The 10,270-nt window shown below is 42.7% G+C and overlaps 1 protein-coding gene and 1 non-coding gene across 2 annotated transcripts in view; both read left to right on the top strand.

The window, feature by feature from the left end:
• LOC138047118 (E3 ubiquitin-protein ligase RNF25-like) overlaps positions 1 to 6,929 on the top strand; it is a 13,457-nt gene extending 6,528 nt beyond the window's left edge. Inside the window, exons 7-10 of the mRNA XM_068893843.1 lie at positions 2,373 to 2,486; positions 2,820 to 2,906; positions 3,210 to 3,344; positions 5,644 to 6,929. Of these exons, the coding sequence (XP_068749944.1) occupies positions 2,373 to 2,486; positions 2,820 to 2,906; positions 3,210 to 3,344; positions 5,644 to 6,744 (1,437 nt within the window). The 3' untranslated portion in view covers positions 6,745 to 6,929. The remainder of the gene's footprint in view (positions 1 to 2,372; positions 2,487 to 2,819; positions 2,907 to 3,209; positions 3,345 to 5,643) is intronic.
• Trnaa-ggc (transfer RNA alanine (anticodon GGC)) lies at positions 4,220 to 4,292 on the top strand. The gene has a single exon. It is a non-coding gene; the product is annotated as a tRNA-Ala (tRNA).
• Positions 6,930 to 10,270: the final 3,341 nt, after the last annotated feature.

The following is a 10,270-nucleotide window of genomic DNA, read 5'->3' as shown; positions in this document are numbered from 1 at the left end:
CATTAATTTAAAGATTGTGTACCTTTTAAATGCCTTCAAAGGAATGGGTAAGCTTTTACATACAAATTTCGAAGGACAGAAACCCCTTGGGTTTGTGCCTCGTGTGAGGCTGAGTGTCTCAATTTGTGAAATACCAATAGCAACATTTCTTGTCCTTCCTGTATATTTTGTCTTTGTACCTACATTATTTGATTTTGCCCATTAAAGCTGGCAAATAAAAGAAATTGGCAGCAAACGGCAAAAATGACCACGTGACCATGATTTTCCCGCCTTTTTTCGTGTTTGCCGGTTGCCGCGTGCCATTTCTACGTGAAAGAAGGCATTTTCGTGTCTGCCGTATGCGTGGACGTTTCTTCCTGTCTTTAATTTCTTCTACATAACAAGTTGTTTGTGGGAAGAAAGAACCCCAAAACCATTTTCCGGTAAGTCAAAGTAGGAAAAAATAGGTTTCGTGGTTATAGATCATTCATAACTGACTCCTCGCCGCAAGTTTCTTCTTGAATAAACTCTCATTGACACTCTGTTGACTCACAAAAGGCTTCATCGAAATTCGCAAAATGTGATAGGTAAGGATTTTTATTTTGTATAGCGTCGTCTTTTGCACAAACAATGTTTAAAAGAGTTTTTGTTTTTTTGTCAACTAAATACTCGAGATTAACGGAGTCCATATAGAGTTGCCTTGAATCACGCGAAGCATAAGTCACAAACCTCACTCCATTTTACGTAAAAAACGTCAAACGGTAAGCCCGGCGACGTTTGTTGTTTCACATAACGGTGTTGCTAAATCTCCCTATTGATTCAACCGTTTTGAGGTCTTTTCTATCCAAAAGAAAATGCCACAGTGTCATAACACATGGCTTTTAATTATCTTTTACATTTGAAAGCATGGACTATTATTTTCATTTCCACTAACACCATCTTGACATACTGGGGAGCTCAAATATTGACGACGACCGTGATCACGAGAGCGTCACGAAACAATAGCTTTAAAGGAACCAAAACAATGGCTCTGCACAGGAAACAAATTTCTAGCGGTTTCTAAAGAAAATGTGGTGCTGCGTCGGTGGGAGAGTGAAACAGGAAATTTTGGTTTTATCAAACGTGTTGATGACGGTCGAATTACCATCGTAAACGATTTGGAAAGCTGACGTTTCGAGCGTTAGCCCTTCGTCAGAGCGAATCTGACGAAGGGCTAATGCTCGAAACGTCAGCTTTCCAAATCGTGCACGGTGGTAATTCGACCTTCATCAACACGTTTGATAAAACCAAATTTTCCAATGGCTCTGCACGCTTCTCAAGTGCGTTATACATTTTGGTTTATGTCTTCAGTTGCCGTCCTCGTCCTAACAACGACGTAAATTGACCAAATTCGAGGTGGACGCAAGCGCCTGGCGATAAATTTTCAATTTTCTCTCCAAAAAAAAATTCACACCGTTCGAAACGAAACAATTTTATTCTTGAAATGCTGATGCACACTTTCTATGCCGAACGACTAAGAGAAATCGCAAAACTGTATTTCCAGATAACGTTCTCGTCGCCGTTGTCGTCGTCGATCCGCTGGCTTAAGCTCCCTAATGGATCATATTCGTATTCTCAGTATTGGACTGGAACTAGCTTGCAGTGGAGGCTAATGCGGGGGAATCTTCTCAAATGCAAATACTTTTAAATATATTCCCCCGCATTAGCCTCCTTTGCAAGCTAGTTACAGTCCAATACGGAGAATACGAAGATGATCTATTTGATTGCAGTATCTCTGTTTCCAAAGGATCACACGAGTTTTGTTACATTTTGATGTTTCTCGTCATAATTGCATTGTAAATAAGAGAAGCTCAAATAACGGCTTGTGAATATCTTTTTTTGTGATGCAATTTTAGTAAAAGCGGCCATTCAATATTGCTAAGGGCCCGTTTATATTTTGAGAAATGTTGTCCCGGGCTAGAGGGTCTCCCTCCCAGCCGAGTCAACTGACTTTAGCGAGCGTGTAGATGAGAAAATAATTGACCCTTTCGCCTGAGTCAAGCACTGCCTGTCTCAGTTTCTTTGAAGACCGCGCTGGCTCATGCTCTCATATTACCTTGCCTTGAGCGGGTTGACCCAGCCAGGGAAGCCAAAGTGCATACATGGGGAAAACGTTGGCCCGTCTAGGAGGGTGACCCTACTACCTTCGAAAAAGGGTGACCCCGCTAGGCGGTTCATCCTTCTAGTCGAGCCAAGCTTTTTCCTCAGGTAAAAGGTTCGCGCGTTTTGATAGAGTTAGGGTTAGGGTTAGCTCGCTCGCCCAGGGTAGCTCGTGCACGCGGATGACCCTTCTACCGTGACATTTTTTCTCCGTATAAACGGGGTCTGAGTGTGACTTAAATGTCTGTTCATAGGACAGCGACGAATTCACAAAGACAGACTGCTATCACTACTTTCATTGTGGCTGTTTAGCAAGGTACATTAAATTCTCACTTGAACAAGAGAAAACAGACGAAGACGAAAATAAGGTAGGGTTGAGTAGATGCATAAAGGGTCGTTAAGTGAATTAGCTGCCTTCTAGACCATATTCATAAATGGCAGCTAAGTAATTATTCTTTTGTCTTTGTGCTAATCATCCTCGCTGGTCACGATGCGTGAAAAAAAAATCCTTACATTTTTTATAGTTTAGCATATTTTGGTCTTCGATGCCACTTGGGACTCTTTTTCATGATAAGGATTCAGTTTCTTTGACAAGTTACTTTAAGCTGAGAACACCCTTCATTTAGTTACTTTCAAAATTCAGCTGGCCATCCCACCACAAAGAGGTTTCGGAGCTTGATGACACTGTGCCTCTTCCACAGGTTGAATGTCCCATGTGTAGATTGCCAATCAGTTACAACCTCACAGATCTGCAGAAAGTTGCCTTAACAGAGGTCAATAAAGATGAGGTGGGTTGAAAACTCTCAAATATTTTCTCTCTCTCTTTTCCTGAAAGAATCAGTCTTAAAACTCGGGAATTTCACGTCCCCTTCACTAGTTGGGAGTAATGACGAAAATAGGTCTTCTATGCGGTGTTAAAATAAGGCCTTCGAAGCTTTTTCCCCTCGGGAACAAGTTCAATTTATTCGTTTAATATCCTTGGCAATCTCTCTCCACAGATACTTGGAACTAGGTCAATACCAAAAGTTTCCCCCTGCTCTTTAGTCTTGGCGAACGAACAGAATTATAATCTGACTTTTTTTCTGTTGCAGTTTGTTTATAAGCCCAGTGAAGAAATAAGAAAACTCCAGAAGAAAATGGCCTCTTTATTTGAAAAGCAAAAGCGCGAAGGGGGAGTCATTGACATTGAACAGGAAAGAAATCGATATTTGATCGATATTACATCGGTATGTCGTGCAGCCTTCAACAAAACGAAATTTGCCGTAAGAAAAGGCAGATTTTGTACCCCATAAGCACTGCCGCGGGTAAATGTTAACCCGAAATTGTTATTAGAATGGTCCGTGGAGAAGATTTAAAAACTACCTCTTACAGCATAAGAACCAGAAACACAGCAAAGTGCTGTACCTGAAAAATTCAAGTGGGTTTCCGTTGAAATCACCTAAATTTTTTCATGGGTCTAAAAGAGACAATTGCTTAAATTGTCCAGTTAAGTGCGACGATCACTTCTTAATTTCGTCTGTAACCCACACTTCAAAATATATACCTCTTACTAACCGAGTTCGAGGTCCGTACTGTAAGTTACGGACCGAGTTTTTTCCCGTTGATTTATGGCCCAAGCGCGAAGCGCGCGGGCCATAAATCAACGGGAAAAAACGAGGATCCGTAACTTACAGTACGGACCGAGAAAACGAGGTTAGTAAGATATTTATTATATCTCTGAGGTTAATCCGGCGCGCGGGCAAGGAAACTAGTCAAAGTCAAGCGGAAGGTTCAACTGCCACAAAGATTGCCGTGCCAAAATTCCAAAAACTAAATCTTCTTGGCTGTTAAGTTTGAAATAGTTGCTTGCAAGATTCAAACAGTTTTCAGTACAAGTTTATGCAACAGAAATGACATGAAAAACTCGCTAGACGATGTTTTGTCGAAATTTTAAATTTAGCGGGCTGTACAGCGTGCCGTACTGTAGAATACGGCCCGCTAATTTAGCCAATTACAGCGCGCGTACTATCTGAGAGATATAATAAACATTTCTTTCTGTCATCGACTCCTTTCACGGTGACACATGAGCCCAAAAAATTGACCTGCTCCCAACTGTGTGGCTTCCTGCGTAGCTCAGTTGGTAGAGCATTGCACTGGCATTGCAGAGGTCATGGGTTCGAATCCCGTTGAAGCAACCTGAATGGACCCTTTGCATAAATGGCGCCCAAATTTGAATAACAATACTTGATACATCCTTAGTCTCACATTCATGAGAAAAATCCTTTGTCTTTAAACATAAACACGAGGCTAAGGATGTATCAAGTATTGTTATTCAAATTTGGGCGCCATTTATGCAAAGGGTTTATTTACAGTAGTTTATAAGAAACAATGGCTTAAATTGTCCAGTGAAGTGCGAGGATAACTACGTCGTTTTGACAGCAAAGTGCTTTTGAGCTCTTAATTCAGTGCGTTGTGTTTGACAATAACATATGTTAGCAAAGGTGCGTTGCTTTGCTGTTGGGCCTGAAAATTCCAGTGCTAATAGGCCATTTCCGAGTTCACGTCTGCCTCCTCTTCAAAGCGAGTCTAAGTGCGAAGTTTTTGTGATGGTAATTAGTTCTACTTTTCATATGAAATGAATGAAAACTAATTTTCATAAGAAAAACTTCGCACTTAGACTCGCTTTTAAGAGGAGGCAGAGATAAACTTGGAAATGGCCTATTTCTAAAAGTCTACTTTAAGTGGTCTCAATCCATTCTTCCTTGGACCAAGAATTCGCCCCCCAGTTTCACATCGAAATAGAAGGCCAAATGGAACAGGAAATCAGTCCTGCACTTCCGTTATCTGTGTGGAAAAACTTACAACCTTGCGGGGTCGAGACACTATTTCCTGAATTCCCGGTCGAATGGATCGCGCCCCAAGTTTACTTTAGGTGAACCTTTGTTTCCGGTTGTCTTTTTCAATGTGTTGTGCGCCGTTTGATCGTTACTCTTCGTGATGTTACTAATACTTAATGGTGAACAGATTGTCCAAAGGAAAACACCGGTTTTTCCGAATCTAAGGCCTCTTGGGCGGGGTTAGTATCTTTCTTAGTGACCGTTTGGGAATACCCCGTGCTTTAGGCTTTAAGCTTTAGGCTTGCAAAGCGGTCATCAACCGCGTCTTCAACCACTGCAATCGTATGTGGGCTGAGTTCCAGTCGATCTCAACCTCACTCGACAGTTTTTCTCCTGGTGCTCTGGCTTTCCCCTCTATCAAAGTCAACTCCCAGCTAATGACATCTGGCTGTATTGCTGTGCTATATGATCAGGGGGATACCAGAGGCACCTTAAACACAGCTCGATCTGGTCGAGACGAGCCGAGCCGAGCCGAGCCTAGCCGATCGTAATTCAGTCCCTAAAGGCCCCCGCAAACGAGGAAACATTGTTGCGGAAACGAAATTTGCTTGCCCGGGAAATTTGCTTCCTTAGCAAATGTTTCCTCGTTTGCGAGGGAGCTTTGGACTGCAAGAAAGGGTCTCATTTGCATTTGTACTATTTTTGGCAGGTTCGTCAAGAGGAAAGTGAAAAATATTCGCCGCCCTCAGGACTCCAAACAGACACAACGAAAACAATCCCCATCACAGACTTTTCCGGCGGCAGTGTTCCTAAAGGTTCAGGAAAAAGTAAAGAATTTCGCGAACCAATGAACTCTAATCAAAATCCAGAAAGAAAGAATAGAAAAAAGTTTTCCAAAAACTTTCCGTCCCATCGAGGTTCTCGGCGTCCGTTGAACAATTCTAGAGACAAATTTAAAGGTGATAAACGGGAGAATAATGCATCTGGAGATGAACGACCTAAGAGCACAGTGAAAGCCGTTGGGCTAGCTATTGGTTCGAAAGAATCAGATTTGCAGGAAAAAGAAGTTAGTCCTAGTCTGAACGCCAAACAGGTGAACTTCCAAGCGAAAACCGAGCATGATCAAGGAACTGGTAGGATCGTTAAAAGGAAGGACTTTGGTGTGGCTTGTGACAGACCGGGATCCAAGGGGGGGAGACCGAGTTCTGCAAGAAGAGGTCGAGGAAAGACTGAACGAGGAAGAACTTGGGGTGAAAGGAAGAGCGATTTTCGAGACGAACGGAGGGATTGGAACAAAAATTCACCTGCGTCTCAATTACCTGTTGAACAAATTTCGGAAACCGGGATAACGAAAGGAAGCGTGCGCAAACCCTCCGTTCACCTCGATGGCGACAATAACCCGAGTAGACATACGATTTCTTCTCTTGGCAGTATTGAAGAAACTCTGGAAAAAAGGCCAGAGATAGGTGCTAATTCCTCTCATAAGAACGGTGAAGGAACTTCAGTTAATGAATTTTCAAGTTCTAAGGAGGCTACGAACTCTAGGAACAGTAAAAGCAAAGCTCGTATTCCTCCTCCTGGCTTTGAGAGTGTAGTGGTCGGTACAGGGGGGTGTAATCAATCTACAAACGAAATCCAGTCAGAGGGTAACCAGCGATCAGCTCAACCCAGACCTCCCCCTGGCCTTATTACGCCTGCAAAAGGTAGAGATTCGGGCACAAGCCAATATGTTTCCACGTTGACCAACAGTTTGGCATTAGAAGAATTTAAGAGTCCGAGGAGAACTTCTAAGAGAAGCAATGAATCTTGATAAAACTCGACCTTAATATGCACTATCACCTTATTTTTTTGTACAACTTCAGACCGCCTCTGCGATGAACGGGTTACCGGTAATTCTGTTGTCTGTGATCTGACTGTTATAGATTTTAATGGTGTGATGTGAAGTGAAGTGATGGTAAAATTATTTAGTCATAAATTGAATTTTTTTCAGGTCAATTCTTTCTCGTTTTCAATTATCGATATTGAACCCTCAAATACGGTTTTCACTAAGGACGCAAGCACAAGCATACCAGCGCGTATTTCACCCTGAAAACGCCGATCTATTTAATCACTTTCACCACAGCCGAGAAACAGGCTGTGTGGGGATTACACAACAAAGCGAGGCTCCAAATTAAGTGCGCCCTTTTACCCTCCCAACCATGATATAGCACAGAAGACAGACCACAACACCGGGAACTACATGCCCTACTCTGCGACAAGTGTGTGGGTTCTTTTACGTCCCACAGGATTATGAACATTGAAGGGTTGTGAGACGGGGCCTACGGTTTATCGTCCTTATCCGAGAAGACTAGATGTAATTACAAGAGACAGATGTAATTACAAAGGCAGCACTTTCTCCTCAGTTATTTAAAGACCCTGAGTGTTGGTCCGGCCGGACCACCACCGGACCACCACCGGACCACCACCGCGCGACCTCCCGCGTGACAGCCCGGTGCTCAACCAACTGAGCCATCGGTGCGCGGTGTTGACGCTACCATAAACACAAGCGCAACGATAAATTTTTCCTTTTCCTTTTGCTTCCGCTTATGCTTGCATTTGCTTGCGTTTTGTGAAAACGAAACACAGCATTTGCTACGTCTGGCCAATGAAAGCACTTGTTCCAGATTCCCCGCGTCTGAGCATTTGAGCAAACTGGCGGATGCCGTGGTTGATTTTCATGCTTTTGTCCGACATTCCTATTCACTAGCATAAGGTACTTATGCTTGCGTTGCTAGTGAAAACCAGGCTTTATACTTTCAAGATTCGTATCTCATCCTCAGTCCCTCTAAAGCCCGCCGCACACGGTGAGAAAAGAGCTGAGAAAACTACCTCGTGAGTCGGTTTACTCAGCCGTTTCCTCACGTGTGCGGGAAAATTGTGGTGAGAATTCGCGAAATGATAAATATAGACCTTATTCATGAATGGCGGTCTCATTTATAATTCTTTTGTCCACGTGCAAATTAGCCTACCAAGCCTCATTTTAAAGCAAGAATTCTTTTCAATTCACTGTACGGTATCGAGGCTTGGTAGGCTAATTTGCATTTCGACAAAAGAATTATAAATTGATCGCCATTTATGAATAAGGTCTATATCTGAGAATCATCAGCGTAAGCATGTGCTGTCGGAAGATGCTTGTTGACTACTTGGAACAGACCGGACGCACAGAGAAGGAAAAGAACTGGTCCTAGGCAGCTTCCTTGTGGGACACCACAATCAAGATGGTACGGTTTGGAGATCTCTTCTTCAACAAGAACATGCTACTGCCGTTTACAAGGAAAGGACTTGATCCACTCCTTAGCATTGCCAATGATACCGAAATCATTTTCAAGAATGTCCAGCAAGATCGTGTGGTCAAATGATATCAAAGGCAGTGCTTAAATCTAGGAGGATAAGTAGAGTGACCTCCTACCTGTCCATCCTCATCAGTATATCGCTCTGGTCCTCAAAAGAGCAGTTTCTGTTGAATGAAACTTGAGGTATGCAGACTGATTTGTTGGTAGTAGAGCTTTGGACTCACGGTGTGCGAATAACTGATTAACAGACGCTTTCTCTGTTGTCTTGGACACAAAAGAATGATTGCTAACTGGTCGAAAATTCCAAATTCCAAACTCTGCATCAAGTCCAGAACTTTTCAACAGAGGGTTGACATGTGCTATTTTCCATGGCCTGGGGAAATGGCAATCTTGAAAAGATAGGTTGATCATCTTTGTTATGACAGGAGAAATTTCACTTGAGCACCGTTTTAGTAGCCACGTTGGTATAGGATCAAGTTTGCAAGATGCGCTGGAAGAGGTCATTGTTAAATGGTGAACATCATCAACTGACATAGGAACAAAACTGAATGAAGGGGTTAGTTTCTAAAGAAACTGGTGCTGCGTCGGTTGGGAAGTAGTATAAAAAAATTGGTTTTATCAACTGAGTTGATAATGTAAATTGACCACCGTACAGAGATGCTAAAAGCTGACGTTTCGAGCGTTAGCCCTTCGTCAGAGCGAATTCAAGAAATGGATTCGCTCTGACGAAGTGTTCACGCTCGAAACTTCAGCTTTTAGAATCTCTGTACGGTGGTCAATTTACATTATCAACTCCGTTGATAAAACCAAATTTTTGTGTAGGAACAAAACTGTCGAGCTTGATATCAAGTGAACTACCGCCGTTCGAGGATAGGTTGCGACTAGCTGACCTATTGTAGCTCTATTCTGTCGATGCGATGCTTTTTTTGATGCGATCAATTTTATTGTAAAAGGAATCACAGAAATCATTTGCCAGTTGATATGGACTAGTACGTGGTGGTAAAGGATTGGTCTGATGTGGTCAGTGTAGTACAATCCCTTTGCCTTTTTCAGGAGGGCAAAGTATTGGTTACATACACAGCGATAGGCATCCCACACTTGTTTCCAGTTTTTGACACGCTTTAGTCCTTCATTGAACCAAGGAACTCTGGGTCTCACAACAATAACTTTTGTCTTCAGAGGGGCGTGATGAACAAGATCTATTTGTACAGTGACCGTTTAAGGCAGCGTTCACACGAACGCGGTTTCATAAGTATCCGCATCGATTTCGATGCGGTTACACCTTCTGTTTTCACGACACCGATCGAGACTGTTATCGAAACCGCGTCGATTTGAAACCGCTGCCAAAAGTGGAGCGTTTTCAAAACGATGCGGTTTCATCGATTTCGATGCGGTTACACCCTCTGTTTTCACGGCACCGATCGAGACTGTTATCGAAACCGCGTCGATTTGAAACCGCTGCCAAAAGTGGAGCGTTTTCAAAACGATGCGGTTTCATCTGTCGTGTAAACAGCGAAACCGAATCGATTTGAATACGGTTACTATTTTGGCGCGAAATTTGCGTGGTTGAATTCAAAATACTGAATTTAGCACGTAGTGGAGCGCTTGCTCATACCATCGCGACTTAGATTTTCTGGCGAAAACCGCGCCGTGTAAACACTTTCAAACCTCATCGATTTTGACGCGGTTTCGAAGTCATGAAACTCACCCGTCTCGATGTGAAACCGCGTTTCGTGTATAAACGCTGCCTAAATTTGATTATGTCGTCTTGGCCAAATACAATAGAAATCCAGGGAAATGTTCTCCTGTGCGTAAAATGCTGTAGCTATGTTAAATTTACAGAGAATGAAAACGGCGAACGGCCATGCCATGTGCAACCTTTGTAAGTTTAAAGTCCAATATGTCAAAACAGTTGCAATCTTTTTCGTTCAGAAGAACATTTGAGGCGATCTGACCTTTTTTGCCGCAAAGATATATTTTTTCTTATCAGAGAAGAGCTTGATT

This window comes from Montipora capricornis, chromosome 4 (assembly GCF_036669925.1).
Source record: "Montipora capricornis isolate CH-2021 chromosome 4, ASM3666992v2, whole genome shotgun sequence".
Taxonomy (NCBI): Eukaryota; Metazoa; Cnidaria; class Anthozoa; order Scleractinia; family Acroporidae; genus Montipora; species Montipora capricornis.
Note: the sequence above shows the minus strand (reverse complement) of the source record. Positions and strands in the feature narration are given on the sequence as shown.